Genomic DNA, 25,439 nt, shown 5'->3' with positions numbered 1-25,439 from the left:
TTGGTTAGTGCAACTGATGGCATGCTTACACACCTTTCCTCTATACGAGCAATGTTCACCGCCTCAATTATCTCCCTGACACACTGATCATTGTGTCGAGCAACAATCGTGCTTTTTTGGAACTCAGGCACGCAAGGTTGTCTGGGTCGATTTGTAGACTCATCGTCACAATTACGACAGTGCGTGCTAAGATGGCCCTGGTCACCATCATTTACATTCTTGTTGTGTTCTTTCAATCTGGTATTTATACACCTGCCGGTTTGTCCAATGTATTCGCGTCCGCAGGACAACGGAACGCGATATACAGCACCTTCGTCGCAAGTGACAAACTGATTCTGGTGTCTAATCATTCACGATTTTTTTTCTTTTTGCTATAGCACGGGTTAGTTTTCTTGCATAGAACTGATAGTTTGAGTGGGGCCGAAAACACAACGTCAACGCCTGCGCGCTTTCCATTACGAGGGAAGTTTTTGCCGCCTCCCATTCGCATGAACTTCGGCATCATAAATCCTTCTGTCGGTCACGGAATCCGGATCCTCAAGATTCTACGGTCCGAATGGCGAAGACAGGCCCGGCTCTACAGAGAATACCTGTTTGTGCAAGTGAACAGGACTGCCTCCTATTGTACGGCTGCACGTATTTGGCAGGACTGCCGTAGGAACATCGATCAGTTAACGGAGGTCCGGTGGCATGGCTTGCTACCTTGGCTTCGAGCTCTTCAGCCCGTCAAGAAAGAGGTGAGGCCCTGCAACCCTGTTCACATCGAAGGTGACGCGGATATTCCGGGGGATATTCTACGGACCCTACAGCTCGGGCCGAAGTGTGCTGTCGAACCTAGGAAGAATGCGCCGGAAATGTTGGCGATGGTCAGACAAGTTGCAAGATTCGCATCGGAAGATCAGAAAAGCAACTGTATATACCAGGGAGTGGATGTTCTCGAGCGCGCAGTGAGGTCAAGACGCACTGTGCCGTTGAAAACTGTTTCTGACTTTTTGTGCAACAACCAACTTTGCGTTCTTACGGCGGATAAAGAGGGTGGTTTCGCCGTTTTTCCGCATGACCTCTTCCGGAAGAAAGCCTCTGAAGCTATCGAGAGCAATTTTAATAGAATGAGCAAAGTAAAACTAAAGAAAGCTAAGGCCATGGCAAAAAAACTGTGCAAGCGGTTAGGATTACAAACACTCGTCGAGCAAATTCAGGACAAAGAAAAACCTTGTTTAGACATGTTCTTTTCCGCAAAAACTCATAAGGATGGCTGTCCACTTCGTGTGATTATTTCAGAAAAGGAAACGTGGCAGAAATGTTTAGCTCTTTTTCTGCAGGATAAGTTGGCCATGCTAACAATTCCCATTCCTTGTTAGGAACTATGAACAGGTTGTTGAATACTTGCGGCAGCATGAGACTGCAAATGTATCGGCCTTTTCCATAGACATAAAGGACCTTTTTTACTCTTTGCCGCATGATGCCCTGCTATCATGTGTTGAACAGGCCATTGATAGGATGGGCGCCCTTTCGTTCCAGAACAATTGTGGTGTACATGTTAGTGGCTTTCTAGAATTGCTTGATGTGTACCTGCGATCTACGTTTGCCACCTCGGACGAAGGTTTTTACCTGCAAAAACGCGGAGTATGCATAGGATCATGTATTGCCCCGGTCCTTAGCGACATGTTTTTAGCCATGCACGACAGAATAATTGAAAGATGTCACGAAGGTACAAGTGTTGTCCAAGTCTTTAGATTTGTAGATGACTTTTTAATCATAATTTACAATGCCAATGCTGATTTTCATGCAACAACTGAAGACGTGCTTGACACATTCAAGCGAAACTTATCACCTTTAATTTTGACGCATGAAATGCCCAACAACCATTCCATTAGATTTTTGGAGCTAAGACTAAAGTTTTATAATAACCATGTTTGTTGGGGGTATGAACCACGGGGGAAAAAAGGTTTATTACCCGCTGTGTCTGCTCACTCGAAGCTTGTAAAACGCAGAATTGTCAAATATTGTTTTGTAAATGCCCTGACTAAATCCTGTGACCATATGCTTAAAGAAAGTCTAGCCCTGCAAAATAGACGCCTGTCTGACGCGGGGTTCCCGGAGGCCCTTGTAGTTTCTGTTGCCGAGGGCCTGCTCCAGAAAATGAAACAAGTCCGGCAATCTGAAAAGAATGCCGTGACAGGCCCGGATGCACGCAAAAGAGTAGCAGTCATTCCATATATCCACCAGACCTCCCACAAACTGAAGAGGATTGGAAAGCGCGCAGGCGTTGACGTTGTGTTTTCGGCCCCACTCAAACTATCAGGTCTATGCAAGAAAACTAACCCGTGCTATAGCAAAAAGAAAAAATCGTGCATGATTAGACACCAGAATCAGTTTGTCACTTGCGACGAAGGTGTTGTATATCGCGTTCCGTTGTCCTGCGGACGCGAGTACATTGGACAAACCGGCAGGCGTATAAATACCAGATTCAAAGAACACAACAAGAATGTAAATGATGGTGACCAGGGCCATCTTAGCACGCACTGTCGTAATTGTGACGATGAGTCTACACGTCGACGCAGACAACCTTGCGTGCCTGAGTTCCAAAAAAGCACAATTGTTGCTCGACACAATGATCAGTGTGTCAGGGAGATAATTTAGGCGGTGAACATTGCTCGTACAGAGGAAAGGTGTGTAAGCATGCCATCAGTCGCACTAACCAAGAAAGAGCTGAAATATCTGGATCGATGGTGATTAGGGCCTTGTCCTATCGCCTATGCCTTTCATGCTGATTCCGTTTCCTGCTCTTTCCTGCTAAAACTTCAAATGTGTATAAATGCGGGGCATATCAGAATAATAAACAGTTGGAAGTCAGCGCTCTTTTCACTCTGTCTGTCGTCGTCCCTTCTTGTGGTTCGCGCTGTAATACAAGTTAGATATGAATCAACTAGCCCGCCAAGCAACCATTCTTAAAAAGAATATCCTTCTAAAGTTGTCCTGCGCTTACAAATTAATAAGACTTGCCTAGGAAACCAATGTGGAGCATATTGTCACGTAGTGGTGACGAGGTCGACGACACAAATGAAGGGGTCGATGATTGCACTAAAGAAACTCTTTATTTGGGCTGACTTGCGCCCGCAAAAGAACTAAGCAACTCGGCGGCGGCGATAGGAACAAACGTGCTCGTCGATCGTCGAACAAAGAATGCCCGTCACACTCGGCAACGCTCAATTTAAAGGCTGCACAGAACAATCTAGATTACGTCGCAAACAGCTACCAGCACGGGCTGGAACATTGTGGAAAGACACCCGAGTGGCCGGAACCTTCGAGAAAGATCTCGGTGCGTCTTGCGCTACAACAAAACTGATAAAGGTGTGACTCGCGACATCGAGCAGTAACAAACAAAGATTACAGAACTGATACGCGGTCCAGAATCAGAGTGATAAGCCTGTATGCCGGCGGCTGTTAAAAAAAACAACAAATACTGTTTTGAAGGTTTCGCGGCAATATTTATAATATTTGGAGACAATATGGAATACTGTAAGACATTTTTGATCGCAATGAGAGAAATGATCTGAGCTTCTGGTGCTTAATAAGAATATCCTTCTGAAGTTTGTCCTGTGCTTTCGAATGAATAAGACTTTCCTAGGAAACCAATATGGAGCATATATATAATATTTGGAGACAAATATGGAATACTGTAAGACATTTTTGATCGCATTGAGAGAAATGGTCTGAGCTTCTGGTGCTTAAAACGAATATCCTTCTAAAGTTGTCCTGAGCTTACGAATTAATAAGACTTGCCTAGGAAACCAATGTGGAGCATATTTATAATATTTGGAGACAATATGAAATACTGTAAGACATTTTTTGATAGCATTGAGAGAAGTGATCTGAGCTTCTGGTGCTTAAAAGGAATATCCTTCTGAAGTTTGTCCTGTGCTTTCGAATGAATAAGATGACTTGATTAAGAGACCAATGTGGAGCATGTTTATAATATTTTGAGAAAATATGGAATACTGTATGACATTTTTGAAGCATTGAGAGAAATGGTCTGAGCTTCTGGAACTTAAAAGAATATCCTTTTAGAGTTTGTCCTGTGCTTTTGAATGAATAGGATGACTTGCCAAGGAGACCAATGTGGAGCATATTTATAATATTTAGAGACAATATGGAATACTGTAAGACATTTTTGATACCATTGACAGAAATGATCTGAGCTTCTGGTGCTTAAAAAGAGTATCCTTCTAAAGTTGTCCTGCGCTTACGAATGAATGAGACTTGCCTAGGAACCAATGTGGAGCATATTTATAATATTTGGAGACAAATACGGAATACTCTAAGACATTTTTGATAGCATTGACAGAAATGATCTGAGCTTCTGGTGCTTAAAAAGAATATCCTTCTAAAGTTGTCCTCTGCTTACAAATGAATAAGACTTGCCTAGGAAACCAGTGTGGAGCATAATTATAATAGTTGGAGACAATATGGAATACTGTAAGAATTTTTGATAGCATTGAGAGAAATGGTCTGAGGTTCTGGTGCCTAAAAAGAATATACTTCTAAAGTTGTCCTGTGCTTACGAATGAATAAGACTTGCCTAGGAAACCAATGTGGAGCATATTTATAATATTTGGAGACAAATATGGAATACTGTAAGACATTTTTTGATAGCATTGAGAGAAATAGTCTGACCTTCTGGGGCTTAAATAGAATATCTTTCTGAAGTTCGTCCTGTGCTTTCGAATGAATAAGTCTTTCCGAGGAAACCAATGTGGAGCATATTTATAATATTTGGAGAAAATATGGAATACTGTAAGACATTTTTTGATAGCATTGAGAGAAGTGATCTGAGCTTCTGGTGCTTGAAAAGAATATCCTTCTGAAGTTTGTCCTGTGCTTTCAAATGAATAAGATGACTTGATTAGGAGACCAATGTGGAGCATGTTTATAATATTTTAAGAAAATATGGAATGCTGTATGGCATTTTTGATAGCATTGAGAGAAATGGTCTGAGCTTCTGGAACTTAAAAAGAATATCCTTATAATGTTTGTCCTGTGCTTTTGAATGAATAGGATGACTTGCCAGGGAGACCAATGTGGAGCATATTTATAATATTTAGAGACAATATGGAATACTGCAAGACATTATTGATACCATTGACGGAAATGATCTGAGCTTCTGGTGCCTAAAAAGTATATCGTTCTGAAGTTTGTCCTGCGCTTACGACTGAATAAGATTAAGAAATCAATGTTGAGCATAATTATATTATTTGGAGACAAATATGGAATACTGTAAGACATTTTTTGATAGCATTGAGAGAAATGGTCTGAGCTTCTGGTGCCTAAAAAGAACATCGTTCTGGAGGTTGTCCTGCACTTACGACTGAATAAGACAAAGAAACCAATGTGGATCATATTTATAATATTTGGAGGCAATATGGAATACTCTAAGGCATTTTTGATAGCATTGAGAGAAATAATCTGAGCTTCTGGTGCTTAAAAAGAATATCTTCCTAAGTTGTCCTGCGCTTACGAATGAATAAGACTTGCCTAGGAAACCAATGTGGAGCATATTTATAATATTTGGAGAAAATATTGAATACTGTATGACATTTTTGATAGCATTGAGAGAAATGGTCTGAGCTTCTGGTGCTTAAAAAGAATATCGTTCTGAAGTTTGTCCTGCGCTTACGATTGAATAAGACAAAGAAACCAATGTGGAGCATATTTATAATATTTAGAGACAAATATGGAATACTGTAAGACATTTTTTGTAGAATTGAGAGAAATGGTCTGAGCTTCTGGTGCTTAAAAAGAATATCCTTCTGAAGTTTGTCCTGTGCTTTCGAATGAATAAGACATTCCTAGGAAACCAATGTGGAGCATATTTATAATATTTGGAGACAAATATGGAATACTGTAAGACATTTTTGATCGCATTGAGAGAAATGGTCTGAGCTTCTGGTGCCTAAAAAGAATATCGTTCTGAAGTTTGTCCTGCGCTTACGACTGAATAAGACCAAGAAACCAATGTGGAGCATATTTATAATATTTAGAGACAAATATGGAATACTGTAAGACATTTTTTGATAGAATTGAGAGAAATGGTCTGAGCTTCTGGTGCTTAAAAAGAATATCCTTCTGAAGGTTGTCCGGTGCATTCGAATGGATAAGATGACTTGATTAGGAGACCAATGTGGAGCATGTTTATAATATTTTGAGAAAATATGGAATACTGTAAGAATTTTTGATAGCATTGAGAGAAATGGTCTGAGCTTCTGGTGCCTAAAAAGAATATACTTCTGAAGTTGTCCTGTGCTTACGAATGAATAAGACTTGCCTAGGAAACCAATGTGGAGCATATTTATAATATTTGGAGACAAATATGGAATGCTGTAATATATTTTTGATAGCATTGAGAGAAATGGTCTGAGCTTCTGGTGCCTAAAAAGAATATACTTCTAAAGTTGTCCTGCGCTTACGAATGGATAACCCTTGCCTAGAAAACCAATGGGGAGCATATTTATAATATTTGGAGACAATATGGAATACTGCAAGACATTTTTGATAGCATTGAGAGAAATATTCTGAGCTGCTTAAAGATAATATCCTTCTAAAGTTGTCCTGCGCTTACGAATGAATAAGACTTGCCTAGGAAACCAATGTGGAGCATATTTATAATATTTCGAGACAAATATGGAATACTGTAAGACATTTTTGGATAGCATTGAAAGAAATGGTCTGAGCATCTGGTGCTTAAAAGGAATATTGCGAAACGGAGGTACTAAGTAGCATTGTGTCATGAGTAGCCACAATAGTAGGCGCAGCGCCAAAAGACGAGGCTCACGTGTGGAACTTTGCAGATTTCATTGGAAGCTTTTCCACAAGACCTGTTTTCCAACCGCATGACAGCATTCTGAGAAGTCTCGCGTTCTTTGTGGAAACGAAAAGGGTCAATTTTCCCCTTCTCCATAAACTCAGAAATGTTCGACAGTTGACAAAGACGTCTTAGAGAGGCATCAAAAGAGTACAATGGTTTAACATCATGTATACGAAGTGAAGGAGGTGGAGGATTTTCTTGCTCTTCGCTCCGCGCGTGTCTTGCTTAGCCGATTTTCTGTGCTCTCTCCCTGCTTTGCGAGTGCTCTGAAAGCAACCAAATCAACAGATATCCAGCGTGCGACGTCTGCGATCGACAATGATGTGTGAATGTGCCCTACGACCAAGAAAATATCTAGGAACGAGGCCTTTTTTTGGGGGGAGGGGGGGTGGAAAACATGCTTTGCTGAGCCGCTTTTACAGGTTTCAGCAAATTGGCCGATAAATGAACCAACATTATTATTATTCATTACCAAAATATGTTGGAAGTGCAATACAAAAGCGATCCTAGTTATTGCTCGATTGACACTACTCGCACAGAGCACCCTATTCGCGTCACAGGTTTCGTAAATGCAAACCAAATATTCATGAAGCACAACCATTTAGTAAGAACCGAAATAAAGCATGATTGTTGTACAAGCTTGGATTTCACCTTCCTTCCGAGCCAGCGAGCCGGTTATGTCGCGTGCAGCGCGTGGAGCACGCATGTGCTTTTGAGACTGCTAGCGTTCGTGCCTTTGAAGAAACATCTCCTTCGGACTATATATCTTATTCTTCTACTGCAAGATTTGCTTTAGTAACGTCGTAATAATAAAAACAAAACCGTATATAAATCTTATGCTACAGGCCAAAACGATGATCAACAAGCGAGCAGCTTTATTTCAGAGTACTGATAATACTTCCGCAGCTTTTAAACATATTATAATGTATCGTGTGCAACAGCAGCCGCCAGGCGGCTGCTCATCGAGTCTCGTGCGCGGACTCGAAGAAGTGGCCCCGTGGCGTTCGATGTGAAGAAGCAGAAGTCGTCTGCTGTCCCTCGGTGCTCTGGACCTGCTCTCCTGTGCCTGCTAGATCAACCCCCTATTAAAAACAACCTGCTGGTTTCGGGCCTAAACGACTACGTGACAATATACGACAATACAGTTACATAGCTGACTTACCTCGAGATAAACTTCCTACGTTTTCGCTAACGTGGGAAACGCATTCACAATCAATATTTACTCATCGCCGTCTGTCGTCTGCTCTACAGTGCGACTTGAATAAAAATTTTCTCGCCTATAATTACGTTTCCTCCATGGAAATGCGCGGCAGGTTGTCCAATCATCAAGACGGAATGCAGGCGGCATGTCGCGATGCGCCTGCGGGGGAGCGTCAGGGCGCGTGCTCGTTCGAGAGAAAGCGCGCGGCGCATGTCGCGAAGGCAGCGAGCCGAGCCTGCGGCGCCCCAGTGTGTGTTTTTCTGCCACAGATGGCGTTGCCCATCAGGGGCCGCTTTGGCCGAGATATCAAAGCTAATCAATAAGCGCAAGGTGGCCGATATAAGGAAGTATAACATGGAGAAAATTGAGCATGCTGTAAAGAACGGGGGAAGCCTTAAAGCGGTAAAGAAGAAATTGGCCATAGGCAAAAACCAAATGTATGCGATAAGGGACAAGGCGGGCAACGTCATCACTAATATGGAAAAGATACTCAAAGTAGCCGAGGAGTTCTATACAGATCTCTACAGTAGCCAAAGTAGTCAGGACCGTAATGAGATTGGCGGTAGGGATAAAACAGTCAGACGTTCCACCAGTGACGAAGGACGAGGTCAAGAAAGCACTAGAAAGTATGAAAAGGGGGAAATCAGCTGGAGAGGATCAGATAACTACAGATTTGCTGAAGGACGGGGGGGATATCGTGCTAGAAAAACTGGCCACCCTGTATACGCAGTGCCTGGTGTCATCGACAGTACCGGAACCGTGGAAGAATGCAAACATTATCCTCATTCACAAGAAAGGGGACTCTAAGGACCTTTAAAATTACAGACCAATCTGCTTACTGTCTGTTACGTATAAGGTATTTACTAAGGTAATCGCTAATAGAATCAGGACAACCTTAGACTGCAATCAAGCAAAGGATCAAGCAGGGTTTCGGAAACGGTACTCTACTATAGATCATATCCATACCATCAATCAGGTGATAGAAAAATGCTCGGAATATAACCAGCCCTTATACATAGCATTCATTGATTACGAAAAAGCATTTGACTCAGTTAAAACCTCGGCGGATCCAGGCATTGCGAAATCAGGGGGTAGACGAGCCATACGTGAAAGTGCTGGAAGATATATATAGTGGCTGCACAGCAACCATAGTCGTGCATAAAGAAAGTAACAAAATTCCCATAAAGAAAGGTGTTAGGCAAGGAGACACAATCTCACCAGTACTATTCACAGCTTGTTTAGAGGAAGTATTCAGAGACTTGGAATGGGAGCAGTGAGGGATAAGGGTGGATGGAGATTACCTGAGTAATCTGCGATTTGCTGATGAAATTGCCTTGCTAAGCAACTCGGGGGATGAACTGCAAATAATGATTGATGACCTAGACAGGAAAAGTAGAAAGGTAGGCTTGAAAATCAATATGCAGAAGACTAAGGTAATGTTCAACAGCCTCGGGAAGGAACAGGAGTTTACATTAGGTAGCGAAATACTGGAAGTAGTAGGCGAATATGTCTACTTAGGACAGGTAGTAACCGCAGATCAGGACCACGAAAAGGAAATAACAAGAAGAATAAGATTGGGATGGAGCGCATTTGGCAAGCACTCGCAGATTATGACTAGCAGCTTACCGGTATCGCTCAAGAGGAAAGTATACAACAGTTGCATCTTGCCTGTACTCACCTATGGGGCTGAAACATGGAGGCTAACCAAGAGAGTTCTACTTAAGTTGAGGACAAACCAGAGGGCTATGGATCGAAAAATAGTAGGGGTAACATTAAGAGATAGAAAGCGTGCAGAGTGGGTCAGAGAAATAACTCAAGTTACCGACATTCTAGTAGAAATTAAGAAGAAATGGACATGGGCAGGACATGTAGTGCGAAGAGAGGATAACCGATGGTCGCTGAGGGTAACAATTCAGTAAAACACGTTGTTGGGCTAGTTGGTGCATTGCATGAAGTAAGATTAACCGGCCAAGAAAACGCACACAGGAAAAAATTGACACAGAAAGAAAGAGGCAGCCTCTTTCTTTCTGTGTCAATTTTTTCCTGTGTGCGTCTTCTTGGAGGGTAACAAACTGGATTCCAAGGGAAGGAAAGCGTAGCAGGGGGCGGCAGATAGTTAGGTGGGCGGATGAGATTAAGAAGTTCGCAGGTGTCATGTGGATGCGGCTAGCACAGAACCGGGTTAAGTGGAGAAATATGGGAAAGGCCTTCGCCCTGCAGTGGGTATAATCAGGCTGATGATGATGATGATGATGATGATGATGATGATGATGATGATGATCAGGAGCCGCAGCGCCGCCCAGCGATGCTTTGGGAGCCTATAGCGGAACGACGTGGCAACTACAGTTCACTATAATCGAACCTTATGGATGGATGGATGGATGGATGTATGGATGGATGGATGGATGGATGGATGGATGGATGGATGGATGGATGGATGGATGGATGGATGGACGGACGGACGGACGGACGGACGGACGGACGGACGGACGGACGGACGGACGGACGGACGGACGGACGGATGGATGGATGGATGGATGGATGGATGGATGGATGGATGGATGGATGGATGGATGGATGGATGGATGGATGGATGGATGGATGGATGGATGGATGGATGGATGGATGGATGGATGGATGGATGGATGGATGGATGGATGGATGGATGGATGGATGGATGGCATCCCCTCTGAGTCAACTTTAACGACATCAATTTTAGACTCGGGTTATATTTCAATACCTTGAATGGAATGGAATGAAATATAGGAGCGTCCCCTTTGAAACGGGGTGGTAGCAGTAGTTATCATGCTCGGATGGAATAGATGGATGGAATATAGGAGCGTCCCCTTTGAAACGGGTAGCTAGCAGTAGCTATCATGCTCATTTTTCTCCCTATATCTTATTATTGATTTAGAATGGTTAACTAAACCATCATTCTATTTATTAAATTTTGTTCCTACATTACTAACATTATGTCACTTCTCTGCTTTTAAGCCACCAATCTTCCAGTCGTTTTTTGCTAGTTTCCACCGCCGGTTTATTCACCCGGCCACTGTTATCTCTAAACCCCAGAGCTTCAGGAACAGTGATTGCGCCTGCACACAAACAACAACTGGGTGGATGGATGGAATATAGAAGCGTCCCCTTTGAAACGGGGTGGTAGCAGTAGCTATCATGCTCATTTTTCTCCCTATATCTTAATTATTGATTTAGAATGGTTAACTAAACCATCATTCTATTTATTAAATTTTGTTCCTACATTACTAACATTATGTCACTTCTCTGCTTTTAAGCCACCAATCTTCCAGTCGTTTTTGCTAGTTTACACCGCCGGTTTATTCACCCGGCCACTGTTATCTCCAAACCCCAGAGCTTCAGGAACAGTGATTGCGCCTGCACCAACTTCTGGATGGATACCATTACATTCGAGTATAATATGGTCAATTGTTTCACTGGAGTTTCCACATACAGCACATGCGTCATCTCCATTGTTAAATTTCTTTTTGTAGCTGCGTGTTCTAAGGCACCCTGATCTAGCATCAAAAAGTAGGGCACTGCCTCTTGAGTTATCAAAGAAATCTTCCTTCCTGATCTGCATTTTCCACTTTCGGTATAATTCCACACTCTGTTTCTTTTCCATCGAATTTATCCAATTTTTACCTTCTGTGTTTTTGACATGTTGCTTAATGCTCTTTATTTCTCCGTCCTTGTTACTAGCATACTTACTAGTTAGTTTCCTAGTTCTTTTCCTCCATTGTGAGTCAACGCTTTTTAAGTACAGGTATTTAAATACTTTAGCTGCCCATCTGTTACTGTCCAATTTCCTCAGGCGTTCCTCATATAATATTTTACTCTAAGCTTCCCGTACTTCGAAAGATGCCCAGCCCATATCTCCTTGCACCACCTCATTTGTAGTTTTGCCGTGGGCACCTAGTGCTAATCGTCCAACGGATCTCTGATTTGTTTCTAATGTCGACTGTACCTCTGATTTTAGGCACAAAACCGCATTTCCGAAAGTAAGTCCGGGCACCATAATTCCTTTCCAAATACCCCTCAAAACCTCATACCTATTGTATCCCCACAATGCCTTATGCTTCATTATCCCGGCATTCCTCCGCCCTTTGGCCTTAAGTGATTGCTCATGCTTTCCAATGTATGCTAATCCTTCGTTTACCCATACCCCCAGATATTTATATTCTGCTACTCTAGGTATTTCAAGGCCTTGTATTTTAAGACCCTGATCTGTTGAGCCGTTGAAAATCATCAGACCCGACTTAACTGCGCTGAAACTGAAGCCTAGAGCGTCCCCTTCGTCTCCGCAATACTTAACTAGAGTTTGCAATTCTTCCAGACTCTCAGCTAGCAGCACAATATCGTCTGCATACATCAAACCGGGGAGGCGCTGCTCTACCGCCTTTCCACCTAATCTATATGACAGGTTAAAACCTAGGTTACTGTCTTGTATCCTCCGTTCCAGGTTTATCATATAGAGCATGAACAGCACCGGTGATAGAGGACAGCCTTGTCTTAACCCTTTGCATACTTTGACATCCTCCGTACTTCTTATCCCTTCCCACGTAATTTCTACTTTGTTATCCCGGTATATTTCCTGTAGGAACTCTACTATCTCATAACCGATACCTTCTTCTTTTAATATGTTCCACAGGAGTTCCCTGCTTACGTTGTCGTACGCCCCGTTTATGTCCAGGAAGGCCAAATACAAAGGTCTATTTTCCACTCTAGATATTTCAATGCATTGGGTAAGCACGAACAGGCTATCATCTAAGCGCCTACCATTTCTAAAGCCGTTCTGAAGTTCTCCGAGTATCTTGTTACTTTCAACCCATGCTTGCACCTTTAATTTCACCGCCTGCATGGCTAACCTGTACATAACAGATGTTATGGTAATCGGCCTGTAGGATTTTATGTGCATCCTGTCTCCTTTCCCTTTATAAATCAAATTCATTTTACTCTGCCGCCAGCTGTCCGGAATTTGCTTATTAGTTATGACTGTTTCCAGAGCTTTTAACAACGTTTCCTTACTTTTTGGACCGAGTTCATTAATCAGCTTGATCGGAATTCCATATATTCCTGTAGATGTGTTTTTAGGAATATTTTTTCTGCCTTTTTCCTGATTAGATTGGTCAGTTCTAAGCTGCTTTGTATTCTGCTACCTTGTGTTGCTTCCTGATTTGCGGAGATTACCCTATCGTCGCTCTTAAATGACTCGGCTATGACTGATATGTAATGTAGTTCACTGCGTTATCTCCCTTTAAACAATTTCCCTCGTTATCTTGAATCCGATCCTGCTTTCTTTGATTCTTCTTCCCTACCCAGCTTATATGGTTCCAGAATTTTCTTGCTCCGCCTCTAGAGGCATCGTGTATATCAGCCATCCAGCGATCGCTGGGCTGTCTTATTTTACTTTGGACGAGGGCCTGCACTTGAAGTTTCTTTTGTCGATATGATTCCCATTTTTGGTCGATTTCCTCCTGAGATACCTGTGCTTTCTTTGCCATTCGGTGTTCCCTTTAAGCAGCCCGTCGATGTTCAATAGCTTCCCTGATTTCCTTATTCCACCAGCTCCATGGCTTCCTCTTTCCATTCCAGCGGTTTGCTACTTTAACCTCGAATTTTCCTCCTTATGAGTAATTCTACCTGTTCATAATCTCAGTCTTCCATGGGATTTTTCTCTATTGCTTCCTCTATGTCTGCTGCTATCTGCGCTATTTGATCGTCGTTTAATTTTGCGTTTACGTTTTGTCTAAGTTCAATTTCTCTTTTCATCAAGGGCCCCATCTGCAGACTAATACGTTTATGATCACTTCCCAGACTACACTCCCCTTCTTCGTCTATTTCCATTTTTGTGACCTTGCTATAAATTTCCTGCGACATTAGACAATAGTCAATGGTCGTCTGCCTGTTGCGGAATTCCCACGTGATTTGGCCTTCACATTTTGTTTCTCTATTTACTATAACTAGATCGTGTTGCTCACAGAAATCTAGCATTAGCTTGCCGTTACAATCCGTGTATCCATCCAGATCGTCGATGTGGCCGTTTCATGTCCCCCAGTAGAATAATATTGGCCCCGTTTCCAAACTGGCTTATATCGTCACTGAGACATTCAACAAGATCCCTGTTTTCTTGGCTGCATTGATGCCCTGTTCCTAAATAAACTACCCCTAGCCATGTCCTTATGCCGGCAATTGTTCCTGAAACCCAGATATGTTCTTTACAAGATGATTTAATTCTTTGCCAATTTGTTCCCTGGTGCATCAACATACCTCCCCTCCACCCTTTTTTTCCGTTCTCGTTCTGTTGCACACTTCCCAGACGTAGCCTTCTATAAACGGCGGATCTTCTAGATCCCTGAGATGAGTCTCGCAAAGAGCGTACACACCTATTTTGTCATCCTTCAACTGCTGTTCTATCTCTAACCATTTCGCTCTTTTTCTACCTCCTTGCATGCTTATGTAGCTGATCCTAGTGTTAAATTTCTTTTTTGTACTTTTCTTTCTCGATCAACTTTTTGCCATTTTTTGGGGCTCAGCCTCCATTATTACACTTTCTTCTGCTTCACTTCTAACTACCTCTGTGCACGGAGTCCTCGCGGACCCCCTAAAAAAGCTACAGCCCTGCCTGCCAGGCGCCAGCCGATCTTTGCTCCCACCCTTCTCTTAAAATGAATGCCATCTCGCTGAAAAGCCCTACCAAAACCTGCTTTATGTACCTCCCTGTTTACCTCAACCACTTCGAAACGCTTCTCCAGGCTTAACTTTCTTATGTCCTGATTAAAAGCCCTACCAAAACCTGCTTTATGTACCTCCCTGTTTACCTCAACCACTTCGAAACGCTTCTCCAGGCTTAACTTTCTTATGTCCTGATTAACTGTCACCACGTCCTTTTCCATCTTTCCGTTCAATCCTAGCACCTCTGGTACTGTGCATACAACTATCTGCGTTTGCTGTGCTATCTCCCTGATCTCGTCAACTCCCTTAGCTAAACTTTCCACCACTCCTGCAGCGTCACCATTTAGGACATCGTTTAGCCCCGCGGCTACTATTACCATACTGCGCTCTGCGGAATTCTTCAACAGCCTATTTTTACTCTCTTTTAGCACTGCCCTCATTGTTCTCCCTGGGAAGGCTTCAACCAATACTCTCTTATCACCCCTTACGCGTTCCAAGATATCTCGCTTGCACCTGTTCATGTTAGAATCACCGGCGATAAGCACCTGGGTCTTCTCTCTCCCTCTCCCAACTGTTGGCTCCTGCTTTCGGTTATCTGTGTCCTTATCTCTGGGATTTTCATTCTTCCTTACTTCTTCCTTTTTTTCGGCGTCTTAGCTGCTTCTAAATAACTCTGACGGTTCGGATCCGCCTGACCTACTTTGTTTATGCCTTCCATGCCAGTGCTGGTCCCAGCCACGTGGCCCGCATTGGAATGTTCGTCCTCGTTGGTTCCAAGGATAAAGTCGGCCCCCTTTTTTTCAATTTGAGTAAGCTGTCCAAGCAGTTTCTGATTTTCCGCTCTTAACAAACGTACTTCATTTTCTAAATCATCCACACGAGACACTAAACTGCCCATTTCTTTATCAAATCTATCTAGACGCGCACTCAGTACGCAACACCGACACAAAAAGTCGCTGCCTTCCGCTTCACCTACAGAGTCAAAACGCGTTTCCTTGAGATTAACCAGCGCCTCACACTGAGTACACTTTACCTTCTTTTGATTGCACATCTTAAGCGCTCATAAACTGAACTATATCTATTACGAATCCTCAGAATATACAAATTGCCACAAGAAGACACAAGAAACGACTAGCAAACACGCGTTAAAAACCAATTCTGAGAATGCCAATAGCCTAGAAAAAAATATTTATCTAAACAAGATAGCTAAATAATGAACGCCAAGAAAGCCTAGCTGCCGGCACGAAAAAAAACGGGCCGGTAGGACCAAGAGCTAAAATCTATTCTTTAGGCTGCACCTAATTTAACTAGCTGAAAACGAAATAAAGTTAATAAAAGAAAGAACTCATCTATTTGACGCTTCGGAAGCTCCCGCTGTCGCCAGTCCGTCAGTTTCCGGTAGCCACGTGCAATCGGAGGAGCGATGGAACACGCGTCCGCACCACACGGCGGTCAACTGTCAACTCATGCTCATGGTTATGGTGGCGCACCATCTGGTGGTTTTGCTTGGTGGTTATGGAGTGGTATGACGTCATGGCTACGGTGGTGCACCATCATAGTGGCCATTTTTGTGATGCCGTCGTAGACATGGTGGTGATCCAGTTTACTTGGGGGGTGATACTGCGTCTGGTTGAACTGGAAGTCACTCGTGAACTATCTTGCCTATCGTAGCGCACCATCTTGACCACCATGGTGAACTCATCTTGGCCACCACCTTATTACATGAAGGTGGTCACGTGGTTGTAATTATTTGACATTAGACTGCAATGCTGCGGCAACTGATCACATACTCGGCCTCCATCTCGAATCTAGGACGGGCACGAAATGTACAAACGTAAGTAGTAAGAGCTCACGCTCTTAAATATCTCTGGCCACTGGGAATCAAACCACTGCCCCTCCTTCTCTTTCCGAGTGCGCAAACCACTACCCCACGCTGGACGCGTGCGAAGCAGATCGTAATTCTCTTTGTCTAGCGTAAGAGTGATAGAATAAAAACTTGATCGAAATAAGGAAAATTACTACACTCTAGTACCGCAACAAGCAGAGCAACAACGTTCACGCTTTCGCGTCTCTCTAGTTCAGGTTCTCCCATGCTCTTAATTTTTCTGCAGTGGCTATGTTGTTCCGCGCACCTACTGTACGTTCCTAATTAGTGCTGTTATTTTATGCGGGAAAGCTTTGTCCACTGAAACTGGGCTTGCTGTTCCCGATGGATGAGTGCCCAGAGCTCCTCTAGGGACCATCTGTGCTGATATTTCGGCGCTATTTCTTCACAGCGAGCTATGGGGTGATGAATAATTAGGCCTATACTCTGAACACAGTAACCCATAATGTAACTTTTCAACGTCAGTAACCTATGTAGCGAAAGTCGCCAGTTCTTATATTTTGGTCAGGTTTTCTTTATTTTTGCACAGACAAAAGGTTACGACGGCCAATATTCAAGGATTTCAAAGGTTATCATCACATTAGTGCCAAGTAACCTTTTCATAGTAACCTATGAGCACCATGGTAACCTATGTGGCGACAAGACAGGAGATATGGAAACACGCATCTTGACCTACTTTTTTAAAATGCGGCGTTCTTGCTAACGGTTAACCTGCGTGGCTGCTGCAACCTACCTTACGTGACTTTCGGCGGTACGTCATTGGCTGCTCGTCGGACGGCTTCGTAGCTAGCACTAGTTTTTTTTTACTGCTGCACCAAACTGTCCAGCCATTCGTGGCAGAATGATGGATTTGAAGAGTGGTCTCTTTTGCATCTAAATGCTTTAACGACTGGTGTAGTCTTCGTTTATTCGTTGCGTATCAAAATTCGTATTTCCTCTGCACATTTTATTAGTTCGTTATGTAACTGCACTCGGAACCTATATCAGCTTCATTAGCTTTCTACCAGTAAATGACTGACCTATCACGCAAGACTTTGTGTTGATGAGTCTAGTTACTGTGATATTGGTAAAGGTGAGAGGCTCGGAACGTTAGGTACAATCTATGAACAATACAGTTTGGTAATCCACCGCTAGTTTTTGCCAATTCGCACGCGTGAGCGCGTTGGTGGCATGTGCGTTTTCGTGTACCTAAATATGAGCACGCTTGAAATGCTCGGTTGTATTTGTGCTCTCGATTAAACTTAAGCAATTTTGCACGTTTTTTTCACTCCTTGTCGATTAACTTTTTCACCGCAAGCGTATGGCGCTACAGCCAAGCACCTGGAAGAAATATTGAATGTGTAGCTGTACCGAACCACAGCCGGTGCATTACGCGACAGCCTACTGATGCTTCAGTGCAGTACGGATGACGCTATATAGCCTGACAAAATTTCACGCTTCTTGCGAATTGATTCCTTCGTGCGTTTTATTTCGTATTTTGCCTAGGTGGCTTCCAGCAAGAGTGTAATTTATGAAACGCACCAGCATCTTTAACAGCATGGTTGCTCAAATTATTAGTGGGCTGAATACACAAAGGCCTAAAACAAAACGTAAATCCTGTAAGCACTTGAAGACGCACAGAAATGTGGCTCTATTGTTTCAGCGAGCATGATATTGTTTGAAGAAAACCGTTACAGCTCTACTTGAGTGCTTAGCAAAAGTAGGAGGAAGATGAGGAGGAGCAAAAGCAGGGAGGTTAACCGGTAAAAGAAACCGTTTTGCTACCCTGCACTGGGGGAAGGGGCTCAGTGGATATAAAAGTGATGGGTATAAGAGAGGGATGGGTGAAGTCAGTATAGTCACATCAAAGCCATGTCATGTCGCAGTCATATCACGTCGCATAACTGAAAAATCGCAGCCTTTCGATCAGGCCGGTGGTTTTCATGAAGCTGAGCAGTGCCTGGGAGGCCTTCACCGCCGAAAATCGCGGCGGCCAGTGACCTAGAATCTTGATTTCAGTCAGTGGGCGTCCATCTAGACGCTCCAGCGCACAGCAGAGACACTTTCTTTCCGCACTCTATATGGGGCACTCACAAAGAATGTGGCCTATACTCTCGTCGCACCCGCAGGTTGAACATGCAGGGCTATTTGACATACCTATCAGAAAAGAATAAGAGTTTGTGAATGCTACACCAACCCACAGGCGGCACAGCAAAGTTTCTTCACGTCTGGGTAGGCCACGTGGAAGCCAGAGCTTCAGGTCAGGGTCCAGGGATTTTAAGCGGCAGTTCAAAAACTGGCCAGAATTCCACAAGGCAAGCGTGTGCTCCCGCGCAAGTGCGCGAAGCCTGCCCGCTGCGTCTGCTCTGGAAAAACGGATCGACACACAATCGCCGTCTTGGTGGGCTGTTCGCGCGACCTTGTCCGCACGGAGATTGCCCGCAATGCCGCTGTGTCCTGGTAGCCATTGGTAGCTGATGTCATGTCCTTCATTTATGGCATAGTGATGAAGTTTTCATATTTCCGCGACGAGTTATTCAGTGGCTCCACGGCGAATTAAGAGCCGCTTTTAAGGCTTGCAGGGCTACTTTTGAATCTGTGAAAATAGGCCAGCGCTGAGGGCTCTGCTGAATGATATGCCTAATTGCGACACGAAGAGCGGTTAGCTCTGCGGCTGTCGAAGAAGGCCTGTGAATTCTCTTAACTTTCATTTCTGTAACAGTTTCGAGGATAACCATGGAGCCTGAAGAACTCACGGCATTCACTGAACCGTCGGTGTAGACATGCAAACAATTTGCATGGGGCTCATGAAAGTATTCAAGAGTGACTTGTTTTAGTTCTGTCGGCGATAGCTCGACCTTCTTTTTGATGCCGGGTATTGAAAGAAGCACGTAGGGTTGATGCAGGCTTCATAGTGGAGGGGACGGTCTAGATGCGGGTGTAAACTGGGACGGCAGAATAGCGCGATGTGAATCAATGGTTTCTGTAAACGATGTACGCGGCCTGGTGATAGGAAGACTGGCCAAATGATGAGAGGGAACTCGGGAGATGTGTCAAAATGTGCCCTCAGGGCGTCAACTACTAGATAGGAAGTTATAAGATGCTCTTGTGCAATTAATATAGTAGCAGCCGTAGAAGCACATTTCGACAATCCCAGGCAGATTCGCAGAACTTGAGCTTGAACGCTCTGTACAAGTCTTCAGTTGGTTTTTCTGATATTTCCAAGTGCAGGTAAGCTGCACCGAAGGAATCCCATAAATAATGCATTGTACAGCTGTAGCATCGACCGCACTGACGCTCCCCATGACTTTCCCCCAATAAAGACAAACACGTGAGCAATCGCTGCCAGCCTCTTTTTCATGAATTAAATATGGAGATTCCATGAATGATTTCGGTCGATGATCGCTACTAGAAAGCGATGGCTGCTTTCACAAAGTATTGCTTTACCATCAATGCATACAGTGTAAGGTGACATTTGCTTGCGTGTAAATGCAACTAGCGAACACTTTTTGGTTGATATTTGCAGACCGTGCGGATGGAGGTAGGCCGCAACTATACTTGCCGCCTTTTGAAGCCTCGCTCTAACTTGTGGGCGCGTAACTCCTGGCGCCCAGATACAGATGTCGTCTGCATAGCTTGACAGTTGCGCCGACTATGGTATTAAGTCGACAAGCCCGACAAGAGTAGGATTGAAGAGCGTTGGGCTTAGTACTCCACCCTGTGGGACTCCACGGGAAGTGAAATTAGAAGTTTGGCCATCCTCAGTCTGCATAAAGTGAGATCCGTTGGATAAATAACTGCGTATCCAGCAAAAAAACACGACCGCCAAGCTCGGCAACTTCCAGAGCGTCCAAAATGGCCTGGTGAGTGACGTTGTCATATGCGCCCTTTGCCGTTGCCGTTAGAGTCAATTGGCCTACTACCCTAGCGCAGAAATCTTCTGCTACCTCGACCTCATTACGTCTTTGATAGAGTGCGAGACATTTGAATGGGTAGAGCTGTTTAGGGGATGTTCGGAGACCACGAACGACATTCCAGATGTGTAATAAAGGCTTGCGGGGATCAAGCGTTTCACAGAATGACCGCCAACGTTTTGCTTGAAGGGCTTGAATTCGGCGATGAATTTTCTTTTGCAGGCGCCTCGCATCTCAGAGGTCGAGGCGCGACTTCGTGCGTCGGTATCTACGCTCTGCCCTCCGCCGCAATGCTCGCAGGCGCTGTAATTCCGTATCAAACTCTGTGTAGGTAGGCATCGGGGTGAATACAGGCGTCGCGTTTATCATGACCTCCTTAATTTTCTCTTCAATACTTGCAGAGAGGCCTGCTGTGCAAGCATCTTCCATACGTGCTTGAAATGCCGGCCAATCGATGTGGCGCATTAATTAGTGGGACAGACGTGGATGTGGGGAGGCCTTTAATGATCACATATGTAGGAATGTGATCACTTCCGTGTGTTTATATATCTGTAAACCATTGGACGTTGTTGGTAAGGCATCGAGACACGAAAGCTCAATCAAGACAGCTATTGTAAGTTGCCCCTCGAATAAAGGTCGGTGCACCGTCATTAAGACACTGCAGGTCATGATCAGAGGCGAAGGACAGAAGCTTTCTTCCCTTGAGGTTCATTTGAACACTTCCCCACATCATGTGGTGAGCGTTAAAGTCTCCTATGATGATCCAAGGGCCAGGTGTAATTGCCATCAAGTCACTCAATCGTGTGGCGTCGATCGAATCCCGGCCTCGGCGGCCGCTTTTCGATGGAGGCGAAAAGCAAGGCGCCCATGTGCTGTGCGATGTCAGTGCACGTTAAAGAACCCCAGGAGGTCGCAATTTCCGGAGTCCTCCACTACGGCGTCTCTTATAGCCTGAGTCGCTTTGGGACGTCAAACCCCACAAACCAGCCAACCAACCAACCATCAAAACGACTTGATGGCGACATATACGCACCCGCAAGTGTAAGCGTGAGATTGCGCTTCTTCACTGTCAGGCAAACGGACTGGTAATCGTTGCTGGGAGTAACCGGATGGATTACATATGTGAGTTCTCGCTGAATATAAATGATGAACTTGCTGTTTTCCTGGTGCGTTGGAGGTGCAAATGGCTCGTAGCCTGACAGTCGTAAGATCTTTGGTACATTCGGCTCACAACTAACAAAGATGGGGATGCGATTTGCATGAACATATTGTCGAATATCTGCAATTCGGGACTGAAGCCCACGGGCATTCCATTGAAAAATAGAGGCATCCTTGAGTGTTTTTCCAAATGTTAATGCTGGAGGAGCCATTGTGTCTGCTACTGTAGAGCCGCTAGAACTGGTGTTAGCGCGTCCAGACCCTGCAGCGCATTCTGTGCTTCTGGCGTGTGCACACTAGATAGCACAGCGCGGATTGCATTCATCGTGGAGGTGAGAATGGCAATTACCTGTAGGTCTTGGCCATGTCCCACATCTTGACTTTTCTCTAGTTCGGCAGTAGGTGCAGGACATTCGGTTCGCGGCAAGTTTCCTGGCCCAGCGGACGTGGAAGGTTTTGGTAGCGGTGGCGAGTTAACGTCTGAGGCAGCACCTCCAGATTCACCGCCCGTCGAGGTCCCTTGATTTAAAACTGCAGGAATAGGAGTAGGTCAAGATGCAGGAGTGCTCGAGGCCTTGCTATCAAAATTCACTGCTTTCTTAGATGATCTTCGGCGACGCGAACGACACCGTCGCACCTTAGCAGCGGCCTCTGTGTGTGTAGATTGATCTCGCACCATTTGCTTCGGCACTGCCCGCTCTGTCTTTAAGCGGGGGCAGTCCTTTAAGGAGGAGTCATGAGGGCCATGGCAGTTGGCGCACTTCAGAACAATCGCGCAGCAATTGTCGCCGGTATGCGACTCGGAGCTTCTAGGACACACGATGGAATTTTTGCAGACCGCACTTACGTGCCCGATCTTTACACACCTTCTGCATTGAAGTGGCTTGGGCACGAAAGGCCATACCGGGTGTCGAAAATGTCCAACCTTCACATGCTATGGTATGCAGTCCCCCTTGAAAGTGAGCTTGATGCATTTCGATATCCTGAGGCACTGCACTTGCAGTATGGAGATGCTATTTGATGCTGGTTTGATTAAGATTGGTAGCTCTGTGTCAGCGATGGCCTCGTCAACATTGTAGAAACGCCGACCATAGTGCCACTGTCCTGAAGAATATGGGAGCGCACACTGATGTCGCCGAGTTTGTTGATGGCGGTCAATCTCTCCAATGCGCTCCGCTCCATGACATCAATGGCAATTATGTTTTTGTAAGGATTCACTCTAACGTCTTTAATCTTTCCAGGCACGAGGCTTTCAAGGAACACAGACGTGACTTGCCTGTTGAGTTGGTTCAGATTGTCTGTTGGCGTCTCTGGCACAAACAAGACAGTGTGTGTCGGAGGGCCTCGCGTAGTGATGACCGTGGACGTGCTTGATGAGGACGAATCTTGTCGTCGGTGTAGTCTTCGCTTTGCTTTCTTGCTAAGCACCGGCACGAGCCCATCGCGTCGGCCGAAGCGTCATCATTAGCAGGCGAGTACAGCACGGGGGCCTGGCTGCTTGCGTCACTCGGGTTGTAGAGGCGCTTCCTCTGGGCCACCGCTGCCGACGCACCGGGTTCCACAGGAGGCCCAGTAGTGTCCACTTGCATCGCCGTGCGAAAAAGAGAGCTGCACCTCCCGGTTATATCACAAATGCAGCGTTCTGGTAAAGGACAACTTCTTCTTTCTCCTCAGGTTGAGAGGGAAGAAAACGAAAACTTAGGCCTCTGGGAGGGCCTGCTATTCCGCCGCATAAACCAATTGTGGGCCCAATATAAGGCGATCATTCCGCGATTTTCTCGACTTTGTTTTCATTTTCAATTCAAATCAAAGTAGCATTCTCCTCCCATTTAATGAAAATTCACTCTGGTGAGAATATAAGCTATGGATTGTGCATGAAAGGTTGCTTAATGCTCTGATGTGACATCCCACAGATCCAATTACCTGCAAGGGACGGCGCTTCATGCATTTATACCTGCGTCATATGCCCTTTTGTTTATGCGGGAAGTACTTCCTAATGATCTGGATCACCAGTGAAAGTTATACAGCGAGCCTTCACATTGCACCTGCTTAAATATTACATGAGGAGGTAAAGTATCCACCTATCTTTTCTCCAATTCCCGTCCCACATTCTACAAATGATTCCTCTGCCAGGACCTGCATTGCCTCGAAGATTTCCTAAGCATCACCAGAAGAGCCTGGTCATCCTCTTGAAAAATACAAATTTGTGCAAATTTTGTAAAAGGAAATTTTTTGCTCAAAGAGTTTGCTTTCTAGGAAACTGAGCTAACTTCTGTACCAAGGTTTTCAGAACAACAGCACATTTGCTTGAAGTATAGCTGTGAATGTAGTCAACCTTACAGTGTTGTTTGAATAACAAGTTAATCTTCATCGCTTAACGTATCTTTATTATAATGTTTGGAAGTGTCATCATATTACTAAGGAATTTTTAGTGAAGGACATTTGTTGATACACTCAAGGCGATTTGTACTGTATTATCTGAATTTAAGCACACTGAAGGCTTCTAGGTATATGTACATCATGGAAGTTTTAGTGAAGGACATTTGTTGATACACTCAAGGCGATTTGTACTGTATTTTCTGAATTTAAGCACACTGAAGGCTTCTAGGTATATGTACATCATAAGCATATTGTTAAAAATATGCTTTAGAGGGATGTCCTCAATATTTAGTTTTGCATTGCGCCATGTTTTGAAGGCACCCGTGTTCTCTCAGCTGCTTATTGTTTCCCCTCCCTTAAGCTTTTATTGTGTTCACTTGAGTGCCTCATCAAAAGTGTGATATATTCTGTGTTCACAGTATTTTGTTCTCTTATTTTATACCGCTTGTGTTTTGTGTTTGCTGTGTTCCATACAACTTGTATTTTGTGCTCGCTGTGTTCCTTATACAACCTTCAAGCTAACTTCGTTTTAGATTATAGTTATTTTATTTATTTTGTTTTATTGAACCATAATTATATGCCTACTTTTTCTTTATATTTCTATAGAAGAAATGTGAACTTAAATTATTTTGCTGCATGTTCGACTTAGTTTTCTGTGGCTTGCAAACAGTGCTATAATATAGGATCTTATTTTAAACTTCGTTGCGCGACCTTTTTTACATTTTTGCGATGATACCTGTTCGGGAACGTGCATTATACAAGAATAATCACTTAAGTTTTATTTGATATAGCCATCATACAAGAAATGTTTTGTATTTGTGTCAATACTTTTGAGTCAGTGAATGTTTTGGCCATCACATTGATTTTTCTCGTTTGTTGTTTTTCTACACCATAAATCTGGTTAAGAAATTTTTCTATCGTTGCAATCAATACCCAGCCGTTTTGTGTAACATAACTTTTAGAATTCTCAAAGGGCATTTTTGATAAATGAACTTTTTATGCCAAACATTACAGCGTACAAAGGGTACACGTGTTGCAGCAAGTAATCTATGCCATTTCGAATGCTGTATATTTTGCAAAGGTTACACCGCTTCAAATACATGTAACCTATGTATAAAATAAAGTAATTTTTACGAATTGTAACTTTTACAAAGTTTAATAGTTGAAACTTTTAAATTATAGGTCACATGAATGTGCAAATGTGCACCTTTACAAAGGTTACCGTGTTTAGAGTGTACTCTGGTGCTCGGTTTCGTGTAACCGGCTTCCACTAGAAATTTGAAGCCTCGTAAAAAGCACGGGAGATGTGGCTATAGCATTTGATCGCTTGGAGACCGACTGTTTGTACCAGGTTCTCCTTTCACACCT

At 43.9% G+C, this 25,439-nt stretch overlaps 1 protein-coding gene across 1 annotated transcript in view; it reads right to left on the bottom strand.

Annotated features, from left to right (window-relative positions):
- Positions 1-23,281, bottom strand: part of LOC146206865 (uncharacterized) — a 177,917-nt gene extending 154,636 nt beyond the window's left edge. Inside the window, exon 1 of the mRNA XM_084575842.1 lies at positions 23,121-23,281. Coding sequence (XP_084431968.1) covers positions 23,121-23,281 — 161 coding nt within the window. The remainder of the gene's footprint in view (positions 1-23,120) is intronic.
- Between the last annotated feature and the right edge of the window lie 2,158 nt (positions 23,282-25,439).

The sequence above is a fragment of the Amblyomma maculatum genome, chromosome 1 (genome assembly GCF_055883805.1).
Source record: "Amblyomma maculatum isolate TAMU_Amacu chromosome 1, ASM5588380v1, whole genome shotgun sequence".
Classification (NCBI taxonomy): Eukaryota; Metazoa; Arthropoda; class Arachnida; order Ixodida; family Ixodidae; genus Amblyomma; species Amblyomma maculatum.
Note: the sequence above shows the minus strand (reverse complement) of the source record. Positions and strands in the feature narration are given on the sequence as shown.